General features: G+C 35.4%; 1 protein-coding gene across 6 annotated transcripts in view; it reads left to right on the top strand.

Annotated features, from left to right (window-relative positions):
- CSMD3 (CUB and Sushi multiple domains 3) overlaps nucleotides 1-27,670 on the top strand; it is a 631,749-nt gene that overhangs the window by 512,276 nt on the left and 91,803 nt on the right. For all 6 annotated transcript variants that reach the window (XM_065054280.1, XM_065054281.1, XM_065054284.1 and 3 more), the window contains 8 exons: nucleotides 392-487; nucleotides 1,305-1,508; nucleotides 4,253-4,377; nucleotides 9,206-9,302; nucleotides 10,216-10,320; nucleotides 17,050-17,168; nucleotides 19,336-19,405; nucleotides 21,040-21,156. In XM_065054280.1, coding sequence (XP_064910352.1) covers nucleotides 392-487; nucleotides 1,305-1,508; nucleotides 4,253-4,377; nucleotides 9,206-9,302; nucleotides 10,216-10,320; nucleotides 17,050-17,168; nucleotides 19,336-19,405; nucleotides 21,040-21,156 — 933 coding nt within the window. The remainder of the gene's footprint in view (nucleotides 1-391; nucleotides 488-1,304; nucleotides 1,509-4,252; nucleotides 4,378-9,205; nucleotides 9,303-10,215; nucleotides 10,321-17,049; nucleotides 17,169-19,335; nucleotides 19,406-21,039; nucleotides 21,157-27,670) is intronic.

Raw genomic sequence — 27,670 nt, 5'->3', positions numbered from 1 at the left:
TATTCTGTGGCTTTATGACTTCTATCTACTGAGCAATCTGAAATGGAAATTGTATACTTAAAAGGGAAAACAGCATGTATTTCTAGTAAAGTATAGATTATGCGCATTTTGACTCCATTAAAAGAGGTATGGGGTTTGGGTTCTTTTTAGTAAAAGAAAAAAGCAACAAATATTCCTAAGAACTGAGATGAGTTTTATTCCTCCTTTTCTACACCACCATAATACTGCCGACATAAAATATTGAAATAGCATGTATCTTGCAAAGTTTATTGAAGAAGAACAGGGGTTTGGGAATCTTATTTCTTCCTGGAAAGATGTTGACAGGTATTTTGAATGGGTTTTTTTAGTAAAAAATGGTTATGATAGCTTTGTATTTGCTTTGTTTGAGTAGGTGAATCCCTTCCGTTGAGCTCAGGTAACCAGATCACTGTTAGATTTACTTCAGTTGGACCAATAACAGCTAAAGGATTTCATTTTGTTTATCAAGGTGAGACAACTTGGAAAAAAATGTACATATAAGAAATATAAAAAATTTTACCATTTCTGCATCTTTTGAAAAAAGTTTAAAACCATTATTTTATCTAGATTTCAGATCTGGATTTCAAAGCTTAAATTAAATATTTAAGAAGTATAAGAGAGGTTCTAAATTTAAGAAAAGTTATACAAAGCAGCTGTTTGTGTTTGTTAATCTGTTTGATTAATGTTGGATCTATCTGGCTGCTCAAACTGGTTAATATCTCAATTTAAATACGAGTAACTATAAGTGTTATTACCTATGGGTGAATCAGTGACCTTACTTTTATTATATTAAGACATTTCTCTTGGTTTACATTATTTTCCTTTTTATGGGTCAAACACAGAAATGGTTATGTATCAATACTTGCTACTGTAATTCATTCTTTCATGAAATTTAAATTCTGATCTAACAGTCAGAATACACATTTAGAAATCCACAGGAATAAAAGTAAATATCTATCTGACACAGAATGTTATTTTAAAAACATGTATTAGCTCATTATTTCATAGTCATATTTCTTTTCAGTGCAATTTTAGAAAAGTTTCGGTGAAGATTTTATGCATTGCTTTTTATCTTGACAAGGATATCTGTGCAATGCTTTTCTAAATAGTAACTCAGACATCAAAAGCATGTAATCTGTATTGTGAAGATTCATTTGGGGATTATGAAAATATTCTGGCAAATAACTGAAAGCTACTTCCAGTAATTTTGAATAGTTGGGTTTCAAAAACTGTCTTCCTTCACTAAAATTGAGATTAAGAATCTACAACTGTTTGTACATTTGCAGCTGTTCCAAGGACAAGTGCAACACAGTGTAGCTCTGTGCCTGAACCAAGATTTGGAAAAAGAATTGGAAATGAATTTGCCGTTGGGTCATTGGTTCTTTTTGAGTGCAATCCAGGATATATCCTCCATGGGTCAACAGCAATTAGATGTGATACAGTACCAAATGCATTGGCACAATGGAATGATTCACTCCCTACATGTGTTGGTGAGTTCTTAAGGCTTTTAAAAATGCTTACAAAGTTGTACACCATTCTGTCTGGCTGGATGTGTTCCTTCTTTGTCATTTTACAATATTTTATTCTTGCTTACTTTTACTCATTTCATTCAAGGTTAAGATTTTATTCCCCTTTCTGTTCTAACCTTGCTGTGACACTTCATGAGTTTCATGAACATACTCTTCAGCTATAAATTTTATGTTAGCTTATTTTACATGAATCAGTGGTGGTCCCTGGCTATTCCTTAATCAAGACTCAGAAATATCAGTTTGTGCCCTGACTACATGCAAAACTAAAATACTCTCACCTTATGGATCTCAAACAAGTTATTACAAGCTATTAGAAAGAACAGTGCTTTATTAAAGATTTAGAAATAGTTACACTAATGTTTCATTGCTTGTCAGAAATTAAACGGTAATTTTTCTGATCAGAAAATATACTATGTCTGGTTCTAGTCATACAAGATTAAATTCTCAAAATTAAATTCTTAAAATAAAGTGCATTTATTTGTATTTACAAAGCTGATTTGCACCCATTGGAAATCTTGTGGTTAAGCTGAAAAGCCTGACAGTAAAGAGATAAAGTTCTAATGGTACATTTTTCTATAGGTTTCTGTCAAGGGTAAATATTACACATTTATGTATTAAGTTTTATTAGTTTGGCATAGTTTCTTATATGAAAAAAAATATAAATGAATTAAAATTGGTTCTCATTTACACAGACATTTTTGCAATGCCATCAAACTTTTCCACTTGTAACATCTGTTGCAGTACTGACTGCATTATACATTTATTTTCTGTAAATTAATTACATTAAAAATTATTCATTTTGAGGGTGAAGACATCTGAAAAACTCCATTCCCAATCAAAATAATAAATATATACATGAATTAAAGTTACTTTACTTTTCTTTACAGAAAACAGATTTTTTTAATAAAAATTATCCTAAAACATTAAGATTATCCATTACAGAAAACAGATTAAGATATTGATTCCAGCATTAAGAAGTACATAAGCGGGATTTTAGATGAGTGGAGGAAAGGAAAAGAGAGAACAATTTTTCATTAGGTGGATTTTAAATCTTCTGTGCTAATCAGTTGATGGTGCACAGTAGATTCTGTGTGGTTTTCAGTAAAACGAAAGATTTTCTCCAAAATACTGAAGACTTGATAGGTGTCAAGACTAAGTACCACTGGGGTAATGTTAATAAAATATAATTAAGAAGCTATTATACTCAAATAATGTATATCTAGACTGTTTCAGGGGCAGGATTAGAATCAAAATTTGTATATCAATAAGAAGCTGATGTACATAGCTATATTTCATTTATTCTCAGTGATTACAGTTTAATCAGTAGAACTGTGCTGTTTAGCCCCTTGAAATGTATTCCCTTTATTTTTCAGATATAACAATCTAACAAAGTGTTGAAATAATTGTTTTGGCCATTGATCACAATATATTATTGATGTTTTAATACATAATTTAGTCTATGGAAGAGAAAGATATCTGTCTCTAGACAAGTTGAACTGAGAAAGGGTTACAGGCCACATTCTGTGTGAAAAGCACTGTGCCAATAAAAGTGACAAAATATATATGAGATGAAAATTGCATTGAACTAAATCAGTTTAATAATTGAAGTAGTAGACATGACCATATTTGACCATATTAAGTTGCCTTAACTGTAGTGAATGCTCGAATATTTTCTTACATATACTAGACTTCAATCATTGTATGTTCATCCTTGTATGAGTAATTATTTAAACACTTTAAGTAACACTGACTTTTAGTTTATTCATGTAGTTCCCAAGAGATTTCATCAATTATATGCCACATGAAAAGTTGCTACAGTATTCATTATTAAGTTATATTCTCATATCTATTTTTTAAATCCTCACCTTTTTTTGTTGTTCAGAATTCAGTAGTGTTGCATAGAAGTGATACATTGACTTGTAACGGTCTTGATAAACCATCTCACCTATCTTTTCAGTCAACTACTTAAATATCAACAGAATATCTGTATCTAGATTAAGCTGTATTATTCCTTGTCACATCTAATGATCTAGGCAAGATACATTAAAGTTGAACATTCAGAACGGACACTTGATGGTACTGAATGCCTCTGTCCTATTTCATACATAACAGTTGTATTAGTCCATGAGCAGGGATATGACAATTGGAATCTTGTGAGCATTTAGCAATTTCTTTACTAATGTGACAGAATTCTATTCTGTAATGGGGTAACTCACACTAGCAAATAGAATAGTCAAGAAGTTGAGACCAGTGCCATTAATTATCTAGACAACAACAAAGTAGCAATATTAAGAAAGAAGGTATCTTTTTATGACATATTTTAATCTTTTACACTAATACAACACCTAACTGTTCAAATTTCATTCTTAACCCCTAAAAATAATGTTTTTGTAAGATTACTAAGAGACAATTAAAGGGATTTCACTTTGTTAAATGTCAAATAAGTAAGGGTAACATGAGTGTGATTCTGTCAGGTAGAAAACTGGAATAATTCTACTTTTCCTTTATTCATTTTGGGTCATTTAAAGGAAGGTTTTTGAGATACAAGATTTTATTTTCCTGAGGCAAAAATAAATTTTTTAATATAGCATAAATTTCCAAAGTTTTCAGCCATGACATGCTGACTATTGTGTAAGCTTTTATTATAACTTTTCTCACTTCTGAAGTCTCATACTTCTTTTCTTGCTTTATGCACTTCCTTTCAGTGCCCTGTGGTGGAATTTTAACAAAGCGCAAAGGGACCATTTTGTCTCCTGGTTACCCTGAGCCTTATGACAACAATCTGAACTGTGTGTGGAAGATCACAGTACCAGAGGGAGCTGGGATTCAAGTAAGTATCCTTGCTATTTGCTTGCTGTAATCATATTGAAAATTGTCTTTCCTGATGCAAGAGCATGAAAAGATAATTTATTCATACATTTTTCTATCTCGCTAATGGTTGTCACAATGGAATTTACTCCATATTCATGCAGTTGTTAAAAGTTATAAAATTTACAAAAATATTGAAAGGTACACTTGTAACTTTTGATTTAGAAGAAAATCACAGATATTTAAAATGTGTTATTTCAATAGGTCAGTGAGTCTTTGTAAGCCAGAGGAAACAGAGATGCTTTCCTGTGATTTTTTTTTCCTCTCTTAAAATGAACAGGTCTTCTGTAACAGAATGAAATTAAATGGGTTGGTTCCATGGACAAGTTATATATGTTTTCCTAGAAGCTCTGTTATTTACTCTATAGTTATGGAAGTTCATTGTGATATAAAGATGCTTCAGAATGTTTCAACATGAGGTGGGAATTGGTCGTTTAAAATATTGTCTGAATTGTCATTTATTAAGGTTAAGAACTTAATGGAACACATAGAAAAGTAACCATTAACCTAAGTCATGCTTATCTCACACTTTAGAGCTCACTGAAGAAACTGTCAGAAATCTCGTTATTGGAAATGCAGTTGAGTTCAATAAATTAGGACTTTTAAGCTGATCAAATATACAGCAAAATACGTATCAAGGAACCATGGTACCAAGTTTTCTAGGTCTACTCTTGGTTCAAAATATAACTGCTCTAGAAAAAGAATAAAAAAAGAGTTCAGTTTCTCTAGGTAAATATTTGATAATAAGAAATAGGAAAACCATTGTGGACAGTTTTTAAAATTTATTCTACTGTGTCAACAAAAGTTTTTAAAGTAGTATGAGTTTATACTTTGCAAATTTATAAGCACTGAGATAAATCTCTTTTTTTTGTTTTCAATAATTAAAATACTTAAGAAAAACGTAAAAACTATGAAAGAACACAGAAGTAATCGCAAATATGATCTGAGACCATACACAATAACATTTATTATTTCAATTTTCAAAGCTGCCAGTGTCCATTAACAATAATATTTAATAATTTAAATCATTTTTGAGATTGATTTTGAGGAACACTACTTGATTTAGACAGTTGACTAAGTCAGGATACTTTATTCTTTGTATTTCTTATACAATCATTAATCTAAGTTAAACAGTTAGAGGACAGTTCAGAGGACTTAAATTAGGCCTTCTTTGGTGTCCTGCCTTAGACAGTCACTGTTGCTTTTTCGGAAGCGCTTAGCTCTTATCATTGGCTGCATTAGGTGATTAAATTACTAAATTTTATTTCAAGTTTTGTGTTTAATCTGCATGATATTGTCTTGCTCCAGAGTGATAATAAAAAGATATATTTACTGTTTGCTTTTTTTTTACTAGCTCTTCTGCATTTTCTGGTTAAGATAGTGAATACTTTCTATTTTCAGCTACTAATAGGTGATTAATTTATACTTGTATAAATTTAATGTAATGACAGCAGGGCAGTCTCATAGGCATACCTGTATGACTGTAATTAGACCTGTAGAACGTTTAATTGTCAATGAAGCAGGACAGTGATGAAGTGTGGTATTCATGTTTGATCCTCTGAATCGTGTTTGATTTTCAGGTCTAGATCTGAGGAAGATAAAGTCCATTATATCGTAAATTGAACACAGTTAATGCATGATCAGTAAGACAGAGTATACACCAAAAGTCATAATACCATTTTTACTGTTTTATTTTTCACACCTGAGCTTAGTGTTATATCTACTAATGACATAAAAAATGGCATCAGAATTGGGGTTTTTCTTTTTTTTCACTTCATAGGAAATAAAGAACAGAATATACATATATAAATATGGAATTATTACTGTGAATATCAGCTACTTGAGGCAACATTTGAAAATTTATTTCATCCAACCTGAGAACGCATGTCAAAGCAAATATCCAAGATACTGTGGAAGCTAATGTTTTTGTGTTTATGTGAATGCATAAAATATCTGGACATTTTTCCTGACCAATATTTATTCTTTCAAAGTAATAAAGACACTTCACCAGCTTTAAAGGAGAGGAAGATAATTAATCACCAATGCATATTCGTCTGTGAAATGTGTAGATGGAATTTTACACTATTTAGGTAGAACAACCATCAATGTGTATGATTTCATTGTGGATTTTGTTGAAACAGTGTGATCAGTTGCAGGTGCTGAGCTGTCTTGTATCAAACAAAACAGCAGACATTTAAAAGTAGATTTAGGTAAATATGAAGTGTGCACCCAAAGCCTGCTTTCAGGCACCTCACCTAAATGCTTTATATCAGGAAATTAATCTACCGTGGTTCCTTACAATGTCAGGGCAGAAAGGACCCTCAAGTAGATAATTCAAAACATCTAATACAGACTCTGGTTCTGAATCCCTGCCTAAAGGTATGTCTGTCTGTTTATTGACTACATGGGGAGGTCAGAGCAACTAGCATCAGTTGCACTAAAATAGATATTTTAAATTACGTGGTTTATGATGAATATAAAAACTGTAGTCAGCAGCAATCTGGCCCTGAAAACACATTAAAAAAAATAGATAATTTGAAATTTGTTCTGAAGTTTTCCTAGGTGTCTGCACTTCCAGTCCTGTATGTCTTCAGAAATACTACTGACAGAGACTACACCCATAAGTTTCACCTAAATCTCTTCTGAACCAAAAGTAAGCAGTTAGGTCTTGCAGTCTTCTAACAGACCAGAACCAGTGGGCCTCCTCTAACTATGTAAAACATGCTAACAGTCATGGCATCTCCATTGCTTCACTTAAAAAAAAAAGAAAAAAGATTAAAAAAAAATCCTTTGGCTGTAGTACATGCCCACTTCCTACAAAAAAAACTAGTGTTTAAGGTCTCCATCCAAGAAATTGTAGCGAAACTAAATATTCCTTTTACCTAGAAGAATGTCCAAGTAATATATTTCACCTTCCGTAGTTGTACTGGAACCAGTGTGTATTTCTTCTGCTGAAGGTATTCCATTTTGGAAAAAATCAAAGGAAGAATAGTGGAGACAGAAGAACAGTAAAAGACCATGATTCTATAACTTAATGACTAAGGTACCCCTTTTTGAGTGTGTTAGGGATTTTATCCATGCTTCTGTCACTCTTTATATGCTTTTCATTAAACAGATGTGTCACTAAAAAAAAATGTCAGACCCGGCTCCCTGTAAAACAGGAACAGGAACCTGGCATTTCTTTACTCCATGTGGAGTACTGTCACTATATGAGAACAGATATATCCTCCCTCTTGCAGCCTATCTGCTTACAACTTTGCATCTCCTTATGAGTGGAAGAATGTTGTCACCTCTGGGGTCAGTACTGGGGCCTGTATTATTTGATATATTCATCAACGATTTGGACAAGGGAATAGAGTGTACTATCAGCAAGTTTGCTGATGACACCAAGCTGGGAGGAGTGGCTGACATGCCAGAAGGCTGTGCTGCCATCCAGCGAGACCTGGACAGGCTGGAGAGTTGGGCGGGGAAAAATTTAATGAAATACAACAAAGGAAAGTGTAGAGTTTTGCATCTAGGTAGGAACAACCCCATGATCCAGTATAAACTGGGGAATGACCTACTAGAGAGCAGCATAGGGGAAAGGGACCTGGGGGTCTGGGTGGACAACAGGATGACCATGAGCCAGCACTGTGCCCTTGTGGCCAGGAAGACCAATGGCATCCTGGGGTGTATTAGAAGGGGGGTGGTAAGAAGGTCAAGAGAGGTTCACCTTCCCCTCTGCCCTGATGAGACCACACCTGGAATATTGTGTCCAGTTCTGGGCCCTTCAGTTCAAGAAGGACAAGGAACTGCTGGAGAGAGTCCAGCACATGGCAACAAAGATGATGGAGTGCAGCATCTCCCTTATGAGGAAAGGCCCTGGGTCTCTTTAGTGTGAAGAAGAGGGGTGATCTCATTAATGTTTATAAATATGTAAAGGGTGAATGTCACGAGGATGGAGCCAGGCTCTTCTCGGTGACAACCAATGGTAGGACAAGGACTAATGGATTCAAACTAGAACACAGGAGGTTCCACTTAAATTTGAGAAGAAATTTCTCAGTAAGGGTAACAGAGCACTGGAATAGGCTGCCCAGGGGGGTTGTGGAGTCTCCTACTCCGGAGACATTCAAAACCCACCTGGATGCCTTTCTATGTAACCTCATCTAGGTGTTCCTGCTCTGGCAGGGGGATTGGACTATATGACCTTTTGAGGTCCCTTCCAATCCCTAACATTCTGTGATTCTGTGTGGTTCTGTGAAATTAAGTGAATTTTTGTCTTTGGCTTGTAGCATGGTAGTGACTGCTCCTGCTCAGGAGATGTGTCCATATTGAAGGCTGCTGAATACAGGAGGTTGCTCTTACCTGGAGGCAGAATTGAATGTGGCAAGATATAAGCAGCAATGTGTATTGCTGTGGGACTGTTTTTAGCCCTGGATAAGTGAGAGAGAATCACAAAGAAACTGCAGTAATTGATGATACTATGTTTAGTCTTCCCCTCAATGTCATGCAAATAAGGGAATCATATTCTATACCTAGTTGATTTTACTGGTTGTGTAACTCTTGTCAGAGGTAATGTGTGGTTGTCACTAAAGGTTACAGGATTTAGAACTCTGTTTGGCAATTAAATATAAAAAATATTGCAATGCGATTTTGTTCACTTAAGATCATTTTCCATTTGCTTTGACAATGAGAGCAAGTCACAACTTTTAATGATTGAAAGCAACAGAGGCTACAATTTACAGTCATCTTTGCGCTTGAATACATAGGGGAAGAAGTTTATATCCTTTACCTCACATTTTTGTTCATAGGTGCAAGTGGTGAGTTTTGCCACAGAACACAACTGGGATTCCTTAGACTTTTATGATGGTGCTGACAACAATGCTCCAAGGCTTGGAAGTTACTCAGGTGACTGAGAAGATTTTACAATAAATGTTTCACATATCCAACCCTTTATTGTAAACACACAGCTCTTTCTAGTTCTTTCATGTGTGTGTGTGCGCGCACACGTGTGTGTTTCTCCTATAATTAACAATAGGTAGTATTCTTTCAGTTTCAATCAGCCATCTCTTAGCACACTTTCATAAAGCTGAATACTTGGAAATGTTAGAAATGAAATAACATTCAGAGGGTCCCAAAGTAGACATCTATTAATCTTATTGTTTGTCCACTCTTATAGCAGAAAAGCAGACCTCTAAAAGACATGCTTCTTGAAATTGTGCATGACTAAAGGATGCATTCTTTATCCTTATTTTAGATAAACAAGACAGTTCTGTTTGCCTTGCTTTTTCTTGTTTTCTTTTATTTTACTTCATTCTTGTGTACAGAATGTGATCACAGACAATAAGATTGTTGTCTTATATTTTGCTGAAACACAAATAAATAATCAATCACATTTCTAAGAATAGCCCTAAAAAATATGTTCAGAGCTGCTAGATACATTTGACTGTTATATTTGAAATTATTTCAGTCACAGGATTTGCTCATGCTTTTATTTTGTGGATAAACTTGTATAATATAAACTTGTAAAATATAAATTTCTATTAGACCTTGCTTCTCTGAGTGCCTACAGCTCACATCTCTGATATTGTGTCTCACCGAAAATGTAATAAAAATTTTGTAGGGGCAGATATAATATTTGACAGCATTCAGGATGACAAACTATGGTGTAATTAGTTATGTGACCTCTCTGTCTCCCTCTTTCATCCTCTCTCCTCCCTTTCCTCCTTTTTCTTTTTCTTTCTTTTTATATACACATGCACATTTAGGTATTCAGTTCAGTTTCTGTGCATTTCAAAAATATTTTAATTTCTCTTTTCAGGAACAACCATACCTCCACTTCTCAACAGCACATCAAATAATCTGTACCTAAATTTTCAGTCTGATATCAGTGTTTCAGCTGCTGGATTTCATCTTGAGTACACAGGTAAAGCAGAAATGTTCAATTAATTGAGATCTCTTGCTGGTGCTAGACATCAGGTCTACCTAAACCATATGAAAGGGGTATTCTGTCCTATTGCATATAATGAGATACATACCACCATGTCAAAGGCATTGGTAAAATCCTCACTCAATTCTAAGTGAAAAAAAAAAACAAGCCTAAATTGTGTACTGTAAGAACTGGGAAGTTTAGTTTGTCTTGCTTTCACATTTAGTTTGGTTTTGCTCTCTGAAAACCTTTTCTGAGCATACAGCAGCCAGGAGTAAATGCAGACATGTTCATGGGACGATCCAAATACCAAGACTGATATTTATATTGTTGCTGCAAGCAAAATCAGCTTCTTGATTTAGGGGATTTCAATTGAACCTCTTTGTCAATTAAAAATAATTACTGATTCTGGTATTGAAGAAAAACATTAACACAAAAAAACACTTAGGAAAAACTCACCTGCAGGTGAGTGACACCTCCCCACACACACACTTTTTTGTTCTTGCCAACACTACACTCCGTCCCTTTGGTGAGGCAAGGGCAGTGCAGCAGATTGGATCAGTGTCCTGTGGTTCCGATGGTCCTGTTAGGGTCCCACCTCTCAGTGCTGGTTTAGGTGGACACTTGGGCTCCAACTCTTGCTCAGCCATATGCTTTGGTTGCAGCCTCTGCTCGGTCATGTCCTTCTCTCTGTCCTCCTTCTGCAAGGTCTCCTTTCTCCTCTTGTTCTGGCCTTGTTCCTTCTCTTGGTGCTTACTGCTGTTTCTTAAATATGTTTTCACAGATGCACATAATATATATACTATATAGTATGTATTTTATATGTATGTGTCGGACAAAAAAATTAGTCACCCTCAACAAAAATGAGAAAACGAATAAACTGAAAATAGTAGCTAAGCTTCTTAACAAACTGACAAATGCTCAGAGGTTGGTGAGAACACAGCAGAATTATTTCAAATGGTTTTATTATTGCTGAGTACCTCACCAGCAGAAAAGGCTATAATTATAGACATACTTTCTGTCCGAATGAAAGCGCATTAGTTGACTGACAGGAATTCTGGCAATCACTAACAATTGCTGCGCAGTTCCCTCTGCTCATATTGGTTCTGGTGTCTGATTTGCATAATGTTGTCACAGTTATTTCTTGTCAGTTTTACAGTATGCAAATCCCATGCGCTGGTTGTCTGATTAGCCGGTCAGAGAACATGGCCTTGCAAAATTGCTGCCTGATCACTTGTCTATAACTAAGCATTAATTATAGGTTGGAATTATCCTGCCATTTCCTTGAAATGCAGATACTCTCAGCTGCTTAAAATTTCAGAGCAGAAAACATTGCAGGAAGGTATGAAAACAAAGTAAAATGAGACCGAATCCAGTGAAAGTGAAAATTCATCTGTGTATTAATACATGTCCAAATAACTGAAATGTGTAGTGTATTGCTGGTATACAACTTTCACCTCTGTAATAAAGAATTCACAGTATATAATTTAAAGTATTGGTCCATGCCAAGAACAAAAGCTGTATATGAGTGTATGGATTTATACAAGGGAGTATGTGTGAATCTGTACATATGCAATATATTTTCTGTCTGAGTGTATAAACCTGTAGTATATGCCAAAAATTTGTTATTCAGGAAAAAGTAGTGATATCCCTCTGTAGATATCCAATTAATTAGTAGCTCAGTGAAACACTCTGCTTTACAAGATTAATATTAATTAACTTTTCACGTGCTGGTAATAGAGATATATAATTAAAACATCATATAAACTTCAGGATGGAGGCAAGAAATTGCAAAACACTGTCTAAACCTTTAATCTTCATTGAAAACAAATATAAGCTTTAGGGCAAAAATTTTGTTATAAGTAAAGAATTGTGACTGGAGAGCAGGCACATCACAAGAGCCAGAGGCCACAAATGCATTTGCAAAGAGCAAGTTTTATTTCAGTTACTTCTACTGGGGAATCTCCGAAGTAGCACCTAAGCTCCCATGCAGAGGTAACACAAGTGGGGATGCAGGCATTGCATCAGTTCAGCCCTGATAAGATCACTGAGCCTGCTGAGCTCACCTGTATTTCAAGGCTTCAGGCAGGCACAGCCTCCCACTCTTTCTCACAACAAAGCAGAAATCTCAGACATAGTGATAAGGGTCTAGAGTTTCTCACAGGTCTATGTTATCTAACACAGAGCTTCTACTCATCAAACATACAAGGTCAGTAAAACAATTAGTGTGACGTATCTGCTTTTTCTACAGAGAGCTGCAAGTCACTTGAGCATATTTACATGCAACCAACTTCCTCGCCAATCTTCCACTATATTCCCATACAACTATGATAACTGTTGAATTAAGATTTTCTGTAATACATTATATATGCTCTAAAATATACATAAATCATTGTGCATGTGTGAGATTTCTTGAAATAAAATCTATGGTATTCAAGGTACAGAACAGGAATAAGTGACCATAATAGCTCCATAAAATCTGTAGAATACACAATCTATGAATTGAAATTTAAAATAGAGGTACATTGTAACTAAATTCCTACACTGCAACTTGCAAAATAATGAAATTATTTTGTAGCATAAATGTGGAAAAATGTAAAGCACTAGGCCTCCCTGTTTGTTTACCACCCTCTGGCTCACACCACAGAACTAAAGCATAGTTTCAGAGCATGCATTCTTGATTCCTGTTGTGCAAAACTAAATAGGAGTGTGTACTTCAATGTTTCTGGTAATGCCTTCATCCACTCAAGTACAATAAGCCTATGGCACCATACTAACTAAAGCTAATGATAATAAAACCCTGTAGTTTATCGTTTAGTGTGGATCTTGAGTCCTAAGCAACAGCTGTTTCAGTCTGTAGATCCCTGACTATTATTCTCTGCTATTCACTGAGAAACACAGAGTCTCTATTATCTGTGGATTGGAGGAAGGTTTTATGATTTTTTTTTTCGTCTATATCTTAATTTTTTTATCAAGAAGAGACTATGGAAAATTCTGCGTTGGGCTGAATCAAGAGATTAAGCTAAGGGACAGTAGTTTCTCATCATCGCTAGGAAGGAAAACAACAGAAACTGTATCTTGTTTTTCTTCTGGACTTTTGTCTCTTGCAGTTTTCTGCAATAGAGAGACAGTAATTTTTGTCAGAATTCTAGGACTCACAACACTGCTACATTTCTACTGAAATTTCTCCAGAGATGCAATGTTTAGAAGAGAGCTCACTCTACTCAGTTGTCCTGGTCATCTCTGACTCTCAGACAAACTTGCAGCTCTAAAAGTTGTGATTATGTTTCTAGATATAGTAAATAGAAAGCAACGGCAACATCTCAATGTCAGTGTTTCATATGTTTATTGCATTGCACTGACTATACTGACAGAGGTCATTATGAGGAGTCAGCTATATTTAAGTCTTAGTATCAGTGAAAATCACATCAGAGTTAAGTATTTATATAAATAAATTTTCGTGTGAGCTAGTCCTAAACATTTTTTGTTCAATACGTAATGTATCTTCCAAGCCTGTTTCATGTATTCTAAGAGACACAAGTCTGAGGAGATGGGCACCCCTCTTACCAAAATGACTGCTTTCTTATGTCAACAACATGTTTCTGGAAGGTTTCATTCTGCTTCATTTCCAATATCTTTTCATCCTTTATCAATAGACTTTTCATGCTGGTCAGTCTGACTTATATTTTGAAGTCATACAAAAATCCAAATGCACTTTTTTAGATAAAAATAAAACAAAACAAAAGGAACTTTATTTGTTGAAGAAGTATTTTTAAGACCAAGCCAATGACACAAGGGATTAAGTATTCATATTCCAAAACTGAATAGTGGTCTTATTAATAATCTCTTTTCTAGTATATTTCTTTTTTTTTTTCTGGTATTTTTTTACTTCTTTTTTTGAAGCCTTAAATTCTTATTATATTCATAACATGTATTTTATGCATTCTAATAGATACCTTAAATGTTAACATACTACACAACAACCAAAGTATGTCAACAAAGAGCAGCACAGAATGGTTTGCTAATGTTTATATGTTAATGTAATTGTTAATGTTTATGTGGGGTTTTTTTGCCACTATAGATCTTAATTTAGTCCTGATTTTCTTTAATTAAAGTTTTCCTTATTAGGTGACTGATTATGCTGTATAAGTAGTAGTAATATTCTTGGAGATTAGATGAGTTTTTCAGATGGCTTCATACAAAATTTCTATAATATACAATACCTATCTAAAATTAGTAAAAAATGTGGCATTCTGGTTTTCATTCTAAAATAAAATACCTAGAAATCTATTTATTTGAATTGTCTATTGTATAATTCTAACATCATGAATATTATATCCTTTCAATAAAATTACAGTAATAATAAAAAAAAAAGGCTATTATGTTAAGACTTATGTAGTCCCAGTGTGCATTATCCAAAATTTCATTGTTAGGTTTTTGTATTTAGAACCATAGGAGCTGATGGAGAAGGGCGAGACAGCATCTACTATCATCTTTTTATTTATATACACAATTCTTCCTATATAAAAGTTAGAAGATACTGAAAGTGTTTTCAATTAATACCTATGTAAAAATCTCTTTACTTTCTATCCATTGCTCATGAAAGTTTAAAAATCTAACACATCACACTGAGATAGTAGTATAATATGGCTTAAAGTACAAGTTATGAACTGTCACTGACTCTGTCGATAATGAAGAGTATGGCAGTACTCCTAGCTTTATGCAGTCCTAAAATTACATTCAGCCCTTTGAAGGCAACTGCGAGCTGAAAATTAGTATGACACTCCTGCAGTATGGTTTATGAACACATTTATGATTTCACCTGAATAAATATCATGATATGCTAGAGATGCAAGTTCTAAACTAGCCATTCAGCTGGGAAGGCAGCAACCCTGTTACATTTGCTGAAAGACATTGTAGATATTCAAGCAGTGTTTTTTTTCCAAGCGTTATTTTATTAATTGAAGTGAGAGCACAATAGGCTGAATAACTGATCTGGTTTGAGCTGTTAAGATACATATTCTGAGAAAGGCATTTAAACAAACTCGTTTCACTCTGTGTGGCCTGAGTATTCACATAGTTAGGTTTTGCATTTCAGCTGAAGGTTCAGTAATTGGAAGCTGATTACTACTAACTCTTAACTGTTCAAAATAGATTATAAGCCATCATTATAAGCCAAGTATTGCTGTTCTTTTCACATTTGTACTTTGTACATGAGCTGGATCATGATCTAGATCTCTGAAATATAAAAAGTGGATCTAAGCCCATAAGCCATTTTCAAAATAGATTCTTTGATGTTCTTTTGGTTTGTAGTTGGAAAAGAGAAAATAAGGATTTTAAAGGTAAAACCCATATGTTATGTAGACATAGGTTGCAAAATACTTGTTTGCATCACTTTCTACATGTCAAATATGGGTCATTATGGGATGAGTAAGTATGTGAACGATATACACAAAAATATTACTGCCATAGACAGGGAACATTACATCTTCTTCTGTAAACCTGCAGAGGAGAGCCTTGAAATAAATACAAACTTTTTTCAAAGTAGCAACATTCCTTTCTATACAAAGTGATGCAAGCCAGTATTGTATCTTGTATCTTGTTGCTAATTTGTGTAAGCTTCTTAATACCAAAATATAAAATTAAAAAAAAAAAAAAAAACAAACAACAGCAACAATAATAATGCGTATGCTTTATAAATTCCTTGGAAAGCTTTCAGCTTTAATATAGTATAAAACCACAGCATTTTAAGAGTTTTCAGGTAGTCATTTTTACTTAACCATCTTCTTACATGAAGTGATCAGTTGCAGTAGCAAGTTTTATATAGCAGAGGTTGATGATTTATTGAATTGGTGCTATTATTGAATTCCACAACATTTTCTGATTACTCTGTGTACTGATGTTTAGGTGCTTAAATGTCCTTGCTTCACAACTACTTGGGGTGTAACTCTTACAGTACACAAAGAGAGTAACCGAGCTGCTTATACTTAATGTTACACATATATTTGTAAATCTTCCTGGGTAGACACAACAAAGAATTTATTTACTTCTCTTTTTGATAACCATGAAAAAAGCATACAGTCTCTTTGCAAATTAACTTCTGTTGTAATCAGAAATTTGAAATATTAGTGTTATAACTATAGATAATTAATTAATTAAAAATAGCAGATTAGGTGATATTTGATGTAAATATTTACTGTGTGTGTATGTGTACGTACATGAACGGAAAAGTAAAGTCAGACGTGTGAAAAATTGGATGCAGTTGAGCAGTTATAGTTTGCATTGGTTTTCCTATGTTTTACACTTGATGTGGTGTTGGTTAGCATCCCCAGGTATAGGTGCTGGGAAAAGAAAGGGGGCATGTTCCCAGTTTTAATTATGCAGACTATAATTAGGAACGAGGCTGGAGGTGGAAATGAATGAATCTGAGCCAGGAAGTTTATAGTAGACTTTGAGTTGAGACTGCAGATTGTTGGGAAGTGTTTGTTGCCACCCTGCTTATTTCTTTCCTCTTCTTTTACTCAGTAAATGAGGTTTTTCTCCCTATATAACAGCTGTTCCAAAATAATATGCCACTTGCTTGTCCACAAACAACTGCTGGTACTCAAGAGCTTCCAAAACATATCAGTACACTGGGCCTATATGCAGTGTACACAGAAGTTCTATGTGGATCTAAAGACAGATTTTATGTTCCTTAGTATGTCTAAACTTCTCAATTTTTCACAGCTATAGGTTTGGACTCTTGTCCTGAACCACAGACCCCAAGCAGTGGGATCAAAATTGGAGATAGATACATGGTTGGAGATGTGGTGTCTTTCCAGTGTGATCAGGGTTATTCTCTTCAGGTGAGACAAGTTTCCAATTTCAAATGATCCCTTTTAGTTCTTTAACATGGTTATGTTTGAGTCTGTCAATATGAAATGAACACTAAATTCTTCAGGGGTTGTGAAGCTTGCAGGACTGGTAGTCTTTTCTGCCAAATATTAAATTAGCAACTATCTAAATATTCCATCCGAAGTGTGTGGCTCTGTGCTTCCTCTGCATTAGTGATTACAGATGTTATTTATTATTGATGGCTTCTTTAGTATGCATAGCTGAGGTCTGAAGTGTTGGCATATGAAGTTAAGTTACTTGATGAGCAACTATCAATAGTTCTCTATGTACAGGAGGAAAAAGAAAGTAAATGAAGAACAGGAATAAGAACAAACAAAGGGAAAAGAAATATTCTTTTTCTCAGTACATCAGATCGTGTCAGTTACGTTTGTTCAGTATTTTTTTGGATTTTTTTAATCCAAAAAGATTTTCAAATATGGGAGGTTTTGTTGCCAAGAAAATTTGCTATGCTGCTGCATTAGCAAAAAGGTATAACCAAGGGCGATGAAGTGATTGTACATTGTGTCTAATTTTCCTCTTTGGGTTACTGAGCACATATAACCAGTAGAAATCTGTCTGCCTTTGGGAAAGGTCTTGATAATATTTTCAAAAATTTGTACAGTTACACTGTAGAATCAAATCCAAAACTGAGTATTGTTTCCACTTGAGTTACTGACCAAAAGGACTAAGGTTTCAAATGGTAGGTAACTATTTTAAACTATGTTTTTTTCTCATGAGTGACTGCAGAGTCTGTAGTCTCCACCTTAGCTCTTTGAGAGAGTAAACAGAGAAAAAGCAATCAAATTACCTATGCATACTAAAAAGAAAGGGAGAAAATGCCTGCAGCCTTCTAACTTTTAAAGAATAACTGAAATGTTCTGTGATTGCAACTCCGACAATAACTACTGAAGTTTACTTCTTATGTCACCTGATTTTAGCCAGTTATTCTTAGGAGCAACCTGTCAATTATTTTCTTCTTCTTTGTTTTAATTTCATACTTAAATACAAATATGTGAGAAGACAAGCCACAGTAAATGGCTGAAAAAAAGAAAATGCAAAGAACATTGTAGCATAGAGTGTGCAAACACAGATGTAAAACCTCTTCCCTTCATATTGTTCTTCTGACTATACAGTATGATTTTGTCACTTTATTTTTTTCTTCTAGCAATGAGCAAATATGTTTATTTTCACTTTGAAGAAAGTGTGTTTTTTTTTCTTCTGAGAGAGAAAAATAATGGATTGCAGATTGATGAATCAATTATTCAGAGTTACCCTGGGAGTTTTAGAGATGCTTGCTTCCCTCAAATACTACAGGCTCTGAATTGATAAGGAGGTTTAACATGAAAAACTAAGTTTTCTCTTTATGTGAAGGTTGGACAAACACGTTAAAAACTACTAATTTCTTTCTAGTAGGTTATCTTAAGGTGTATACTATATGGTTTTGCAAGATATCCCAGGTACAGTTTTCTCTTAAGATTTTTCATTTTTGTTTGCTGCCTCTGGAAGATAATTACAGTTACATGAGGCTTATGAACAAACCAGAGGGTCACTCTGGTGAGTCTTGGAACTTCTCTGTAACAGGTTGCCTTGAAATCACGACACCTCATGTATTGTAAAGGGAAACGTGTCATAAAGAGATACCTTAAATATCTCGGCTTTTGGCAACTTAAACAAACTCTTTCAGGGGAGAGGGTAAGGAATGCATTTAGAATAAGTATGAATTTGAAATGTAAAGTCAGTACTCTATAGTGTATATAGTTAATACATTTTTTATCATATTACACAAAGGATGCAGATAAATACTATTGAAACATTACTCCAACTAAACCTTTAGTTTCTAGACCCTTAGTTTATAGCAAAGCTGATACAGAGTTCAGCTAGATACTGTTATACCATTAGAAACAATATTAAGGACATAGACACAATTGTCTAGTGAACTAACAGTCTCATATTTAAGATTACAGACTTCTCTGTTGTACTGAAGACATGATGCAGTTCACAGTGTACAATATCAACATTATACCTTATTGTGTTTTACAAATTTTGATGGTGTTTTAAATCATAAATTATTTTTTGAGATGTTAATGATGTGCCACAAATTTTTTATTATATGAGTTAACAAATGTTGTGTCATTTCAGGGACATTCACATATCACCTGTATGCCTGGACCAGTAAGAAGATGGAATTATCCAATTCCAATATGTTTAGGTATGTTCAACTTATACAAACTTTCTTAAATATGCCAAAACGAGAAAGCCACAGAACTCAAAAATAAGAGATGTGTAGAGGAAAGGATAGGAAGAACTTAATTAAAAGTGAAAATGATAAAATTAAAATTAAGGTTTTTAAACTATACTGCACATTCATTTTGGCAAAGCTTTTCTGAAATGTCCAGTCAGAAGAAGAAAGAACAAATTACGTTCCAGTCAGAATCTATCATCAATTCATTATCAGCAATAAGACCTCCAAAGATCCTTGCAAACATAGTTAGTATATTTATTAATAATTTTCACAGCAGAGTGATGGCTATTATAGAAAATGCTAAAATAGAAATAACATTACTTTTTCATCTCTAATAACTTCAACATAAGGCGTGTCTACCCAATTTCAAATGACACATTACTTTTCAAATTAATCTATATACATTACGATATTAATATTGTTAGAAGCAGCACTGGAAGCCTGCCAAAACCAAAATGAAACATCTGAAGTTCATTTAAATATATTATCTTTACATGATGAATGTATGTGAGGGATATAAAACTCTATTTGTTTTCTCTTTCACTGAATAGAAATGCTTTTTGTTTGGGTTTCCCAACAGTGAAAGTTACCTGTTTTTATAATCTTAAATATATGAAAAGTAGGATGCTGCAGATCTCATTAAAGATTATGTACTTTGCTTTTCTTCAAGACAGATTACACATCCTCTTGAGATGCCTCACATAATCCTGTTCTTAATCCTATGAGGTATTAAAAAGATCCTATGAGGTACTGAGCTCCCTCATCTTAGAATGTATAAATATTCAACAAGATTCAGATATCTGAAAAATTTTTAAAGGAGTCAGTCATCAGTCTTCGACATTATGAATTAACATATGTCTAGGAAGTCTGAAGACAGATATTCTGTGCTGAAATGTTAGAGATTTTTCTTTTCAATTTTTTTTTTATTTCTTTTTTTTTTGCAAGTAATGTTTTTAACTGTGTTTCAAAGGATGTAGCAACTGTTAATGGGACAAAACTGTCAAATAAAAGTTAGTTTATTCACTGTCATTCCTAAAAAGAAAAAAAAAAAAAAAAAGCTCAAATATGATTTTAGTACAAATTCTGGGAATATGTGTGTGTGTACATTTTCTAAGTTTGTTTATTTTAACTCACTTTTTAGAACAGCAGGATATAAATGCAGTTTTTAAAAGGCCTCCTGAAATATTTTAAGTACACAACCTTTTAAAAATACAATGTTGTATTATTCTGATGCTTCTTTGCAAACTATTGTGGAATTGTTTTAATGTTGCTATGCATTGTTGTGTGTTGCTTGGCTGTTCACAAGGGTGGTTCATCCAGATAGAATGTGGCATAAACATCTCTTTTTCAGGTGCATGTGTTCCCCACAATAGTTTCAGAGTAGATACATGTTTTTAAAGTACCTACTTGTAAACTACTTTGTTACAGATATTTAGTAGTAAAAGAAAGTTTCTGTATTTTCTGAAACAAAAAAAAAAAAACTGTTTATTATTGTATTATTAATGTCGGAAGGATCTTCAGTGTTCTGGATTAATTCTTTAGCTCATTCTACCCCTCTGAAAAACGTTTTTGCTTTCTTTATTTATTTATTTTTTTAACAGCACAATGTGGTGGCGGTATGTCAGACTTCAGTGGAGTGATCCTCAGCCCTGGCTTTCCTGGAAACTATCCTAGCAGTTTGGATTGTACATGGACAATAAAGCTACCTATTGGTTTTGGTATGTGAACTTTCATGGATTATTTTTTTTGAGGTTTTTATGGATTCAAAACAATGAAAATAGATTTTTAAATATTTTGAATATATATTCTGTAATATATATATATATATAAAATTCCTTTAAAGAAATTATCAAAGCCTTAAAAGAAAGATATACTAAAGTTTTCTAACAAAGACAAAATTATTTAATTAGAATTAAGCTCAATTTTCTAACTTAACATGCTTGATTTCTCTCTGTGTGATCATAAGCCCCCTCAAATAAATAGCAAAATCTTTATTCAAAGTTAGCCAATACAGTTGTTCCGCCCAATTTTTTAATGCTTGTGGCACTTTTGTAAGAGCACGTGCACTTTAATTTTTTTCTCTATGTTAGTTCAATAACATGCTGTTTTTTCAGGTGTTACTCACTGTTTTCTATTTTGCTCTTGCCATCTTCTGTCATCTTCTTTACTTTGTGATACAGAATTTCTAGGTCTTCTGTAGTAACTGAATGTGACATCCCAAATAGTTTTCCCTACTACATCTGTTCATATTCTTTCTGTTCTGTTTTTAAAATCAATTTTGTAATCTTTTTGATTATAAGTATAGTCAGCCTGGTTCACTTACCATTTAAATGAAAGTCAGTTGTTATGTTTCAGTTGTTTAAACTGAAGAATAGTGACATTAACTTAAAGAATCTATCTGTGGGAAACACAGTCACAGTATTCAAGTCAATAGGTTTGTGTTTGTTTTTTCATTTGCTTGTTTGCTTACTTGCTTTTTTGTTGGCTTTGGGGTTAGTTTGTTTGGTTGTTTGATTGTTTTTTTAATAGCATTTTATAGAAATAGCATTGATACTTTATTTCTGTCATTACCTTGATTTTAGACATCTTAAAATGACAGCGTCTATTATTTAATCATGAATCATAATGTTGTCTAGAATCTTTGGATCCTATGCAGATCCGTGCTAGTTTTGCAGTCCATGTGTAGAAAAACTAAATACTTCTTTTTCTAGGAGGAAACTAAAACTGCACAAATTGAAATATGCTTGACATTTTTGACCATTTCTAAACAAGGTATCTTTAAAATTGAATTGAAAATTAACATTTCATTGTAAAAATTAAAAAATGACATCCAAAAAAAGTGATGGCTAAAAATGGTTTTAGTGATGTTCTGGTTCTAGTCCAGTGGAGGCACATACATCTGATTATTTTGAATAGTAAATAGAAAAACTCAAAAGCAACATCAGGAGAACATTCTATAGGCTTTCAATTCTTTAATTTTTTCTAACAAGACCTTTTCCTGGTTTGAAGTTACGGTTCCTAAGCTTTTCCACTTTGTGTTAGCTAATGGTGTAATCCAAACGAATCACACTATGTTGATTTCAATCAACTTACAAAGTTACTTTATACAATTTGTTGCTATTCGTTCTGAGATTTATTGCTAGATTTTATATATAAAAATGTGAAATACTTATTCAAGAGGCAAAAAATCTATGGAAAAAAACAGTCTAACAAGCAGAAATCTGAGACAAAGAGGCAGGTGCTACAGTCTGAGCAGAGGGTGAATAATTCAGAAGAATACTATGGGTCAAGAACTTGCAAAGACAGCAGAGTACAGAAAGCAAAATGATAGGCATACGTACAATATAGCTTGTTTTGTATCAAACGAAGTGGGTTAAAATGACAGTAAGATAGCATGAGTTGGCAGTTATTAATGAGATTTTAAACTTTGGAAAGTGTTTTATTCACAGGATCAAATAAAAGGTCAAGCCTACAAATATCATGGACAGAGAAAGAGCAAAGTTTGGAAATAACTGGATTCTTTGTGCAAGAAGTATTTGGAAGGCTTGCAAAGTCAAAGAACGACATAAGCAGAAGTTTTCTTATCACATATAGGCTGTCTTCAGATACAGAGAGACAGAGATAATCAGAGTTAAAGTAATTTAATTATGCACCAAACTTTTTTCTTGTGGCATATAAAATGTTACATACTTCAGAAAACCATCATAAACTTTACATGATATCTGGGGAGAAAGCCCTAAAAGACAGTGAAAAATACTGCTTAGTTATTATAGTTTAGCAGTTACAAAATTATTCATGACTTTTCAATAATTAATCTGACATTTTATCTTTTCCTTTCAAATTTATAGAAGTCATGTTGATTGTCTTTGCCAGAAACACCAGGGGGACTCACTCACCTTCTTAATGAAAGTACTCAATTATCATTCCACACTTGCACTAATTCTAGACAAAATATAGATTTTGTGTTTTTGTAACCTATCTAGAAATATGTATAAACAGGAAAACTTTTGAAGAGTTCTATAGCTACTCAGCTACTGAGCATTTTCTTCTCATCCTGCCACATAAATGTTGTAATATATCACCTAGTTAAGAGAGACAACTTGCTAAGGGGTAGGAAGATGCCTTCTTTTTCCTTATTGAATCAATGATCTGGAGGATTGGATGGAGTGGACCCTCAGTAAGTTTGCAGATGGCACCAAGTTGGGTGAGAGTGTTGATCTGCTGGAGAGTAGGAAGGTTCTACAGAGGAATCTGGACCGGCTGGATTGATGGGCTGAGGCCAGTTGTATGAGGTCCAACAAGGACAAGTGCCTGGTCCTGCAGATGGGTCACAACAACCCCAGGCAGTACTACAGACTTGAGGAAGAGTGGCTGGAAAGCTACCTGGTGGAAAAGAACCTGGGAATGTTGGTCAACAGCTGGCTGAATATGAGCCAGCAGTGTGCCCAGGTGGCCAAAAAGGCCAACAGCATCCTGGCTTGTGTCATAAATAGTGTGGCCAGAGGGACTAGGGCAGTCAGTGATCATCCCCCTGTACTTGGCACTGGTGAGTTTGCACCTCAAATCCTGTTTACAGATTTGGGCCCTTGGCTACAAGAAAGACATGGAAGTGCTGGAGTGAATTCATAGAAGGGCAACAAAGCTGGTGAAGGGTCTAGAGCAAGGGTGTCAAACTCATTTTCACCAGGGGCCACATTAGCCTCAAGGGCCGAATGCCATTTTAGGACTATATAAATTTGGAAGTAGCCTTGGAAGGCAACCGTGAGGCTGATGTGGCCCCTGGTGAAAATGAGTTTGACACTCCTGATCTAGAGCACAAGTCTTATGAGGAGTGGCTGAGGGAACTGGGGCTGTTTAGCCTGGAGAAAAGGAGGCTCTCTACAACTATGTGAATGGAGGTTGTAACAAGGAGGGTGTTGGTCTCTTCTCCTAAGTAGCAAGCAATGGGATGAGAGGAAATGGCCTCAAGTTGTGCCAGGGGAGCTTTAGATTGGATATGAGGAAAAATTTCTTCACTGAAGGGTTTTTCACACATTGGAAAAGGCTGCTCAGGGAAGTGGTGGACTGACCTTCCTTGGAGGTGTTTAAGAGACTCGTAGATGAAATTCTTAGGGACATGACTTAGTGCCAGTGTTATCAGTTGGACTTGATGATCTTGAGGGTCTTTTCCAATCAAAATGATTCTATGATTCTATGAATCAAATAATCAGAAATTTCATTCCACGAGATCATCACATGGCACAGTGTGCGTGTGAAAATTAAAAAACTGAACTGCAGATTTAACGGGAGAAGTACTGATGAGTGATGGTTAGATAATATCATTTTTTTGTGACTCAGAAATCATATACATGTTAAGAGATGTAAGGAGTGTGGTCACCTCCTCCCACCACTCCAGCCCAGGACCCTTCTGCTCAGCTACTGGTGCCCAGCCTAGTGTTCAGGGACACAATGTTTCTGCTCAGAGTGGGGGACATGGCTGCCACTTTCCTATTTGCAAATTCAAACAGTATCGAAGCTGAGGACAGACTTGCACACACAGAGGACACTGACATGACTGGCCACACAGACTGCCACAGAGAAGGTACTGCCTTCAACAGCACCTACGTACAGGACTCACAAAAAACAGAAGCACGGGCAGCCATTTCCCCTTCTCCTCTTGGGCTGGCAGAGGCAAAAGTTCACGAGTGCAGGCACACACACAACACTTTCTAGGTTCACAAATACACACATTTATGCATCCCTTGAGTGTCTACCCAGCACCCTTGTCTGGATCTCAGACATCCTTACCTGTTTCACCAGTCCTCTACTTGCCCTCCAGTCCATCTTGATGCCTTCCTACTCACCAGGTAGTCCAGTTTGAAGTTTGTTAGCAGATGACAGATGTGCAGCCCCCCACATCCCAGGATGGGAGAGGATATAGACATCTGCCCTCTCAGTAGCCAGCACCAGGCACTTGTCCTGTGGCCCATAGTCCTGCTCCAGCTGCCACTGTTGAGCTCCTTAGTCACCTCACTCACACAGCTCTCCACAGTAATTGGTTTTGAGAACATACACTATTCCTACTCCAGTGGCTGTAAATTAAAGACCCTCAGATGCCAGGTAAGACCCTCACACCCACTTCAGGCCAGGGACACCAACACCTCTGCTTCTGACACCAGTGGCTGGCACCTAGCCCATTCACGCTGATCCCCTCATTAGCTGGAGTTCTGGGCACAAGGTCTGTAGAATCATGTAATAGTTTGGGTTAGAAGGGACCTTTAAAAGTCATCTAGTTGAATCCCACTTCAATGAGCAGGGAGATCTTCAACTAGGTCAGGTTGGTCAGAGACCCTGCAGGATTCTCTCTAGATCCAGAGAGCTATGGCTTCTCACTCCAGTAGCTAACACCACAGGCTGCAGGGCACTCACACGCCTGGTCTGAATCCTGCAGCCAACACCAAATTCCACTCACAGACACAGACCTCACCAGTAGCTAGCACATAGTCCTTGTAGCACAAATACACAAGGTGTAGAGAGTGAGATTGCACAAAGACAGATTTAAGAAAAGACATGAGATAGTTAAGAAGATATGAGATGATAGGACAGACTGGTGGTCAAGTACAGAGCTCAGCCAGACAAACATACTGACCCTCTCCATTCTACATGCACCCAGCCCCTTTTATACCCTTTCTGCCTACCCTCGTCGTTGTTCCTCCCTGTTCCCCTCTCCCCTACACATCCCCTCAGGGGTTTGTATAGGTCTGTCAGTTCCTGCACTCCTCCAGGTGTGGTCCTCCTGGTTTATAATCTTATTAGTTGCAAAGTCCTGGTTGAACTTCCTGGAAGTTGTGTTTGTAGTTTCTTGACAGCCTATCAATTAGTGTGACTGGCAAGGTTTGTTTTTTCTCATTGATTCCATGTTTGCTTTGTCAGTTCTGTGTCTTTGTATATTGGGCAATCCCAAACACAAATACAAACTGAGTGGAGAATGAATTGAGCGCAGCTCTGAGGACAAGGACTTGGGGGGTGTTGGTTGATAAGCTCAATATGATCCAGCAATGTGCACTGGCTGCCCAGAAAACCAGCTATACCCTGGGCTGCATTGAAAGCGTGACCAGCAGTTTGAGGGAAGTGATTCTTCCCTTCTACTCCCGTGAGACCCCACGTGCAGTACTGCATCCTGCTCTGGGACCCTCAACATAAGAAGTACATGGACCTGTTGGAACAAGTCCAGAGGAGGGCCACAATAATTATCACAGATCTGGAACACCTCTCCTATGGAGACATCCTGAGAGAGGTTCAGCCTGGAGAAGAGAGGGCTCCGGGGAGACATTATAACAGCCTTCTGATACCTAAAGGGGACCTACAAGAAAGTTGGAGAGTGACTTTTTACAAGGATGTATAGTGATAAGACAAGGAGTAATGGCTTTAAACTGAAAGAAGGTAGATTTAGTTTAGATATAAGGAAGAAATTCTTCGTCATGAGACTGGTGAGACACTGAACAGGTTGCACAAAGAACCTATGGATGCCTCATTCCTGGAAGTGTTCAAGGCCAAGTTGGGCTGGGCTTTGAGCAACCTGATCTAATGGAAGATGGCATTGGAATTAGCTATCTTTAAGGTTCCTTCCAACCTAAATCATTTTGTGATTCTATTATTGTAGTTTCTGGTTTCCATCTTTTCTCTTGGTTTCCCAGTTGATAAAGTCCCTGATCAGATAACCTCATTAGAATAAATATTCTCACACTCCCACTCAACCTCATCAATTAGTGTGTTTGATCAGGTTTGGTTCTCATCACTGCCTCCCTCAGGTTTATGACCCTGCATGTTCTTGTTTATGATTTCCTCATTTTCTTATTTTGCCTTGCTTCATTTAAAAATGCCCTTGACCAATACCCTTAGAGAAGCAGACACTTTCCTTCCACTTACCTTTACAATATATATAATCCATATTATAAGCATAATTTTTACTGCATCATTTTTTTTTTCTACAGGTGTTAATATATATCAGCTGAGATAGATCAGTTTATGTGAAATGCAGCTATTTCTGACAGAATTCTGTCACTGTTTTCTTCCAGGTGTGGAGCACAAAGCATTTTTTTTTTTATTTTAGAAGAACTGGAGACTATTTTATGCAATTTAAAACAGGAAAGACCTCACTAAATTAAATGTATTCAATGTTCATAGCTGAAATTTACCCTAAATGCACAAACAATAAACTTTGCCAAAAGGTGACATATAAATAACCTACAG

The sequence above is a fragment of the Columba livia genome, chromosome 2 (assembly GCF_036013475.1).
Source record: "Columba livia isolate bColLiv1 breed racing homer chromosome 2, bColLiv1.pat.W.v2, whole genome shotgun sequence".
Taxonomy (NCBI): domain Eukaryota; kingdom Metazoa; phylum Chordata; class Aves; order Columbiformes; family Columbidae; genus Columba; species Columba livia.
The sequence above is the reverse complement of the archived record's forward strand: the minus strand, read 5'-3'. Positions and strand labels throughout refer to the sequence as shown.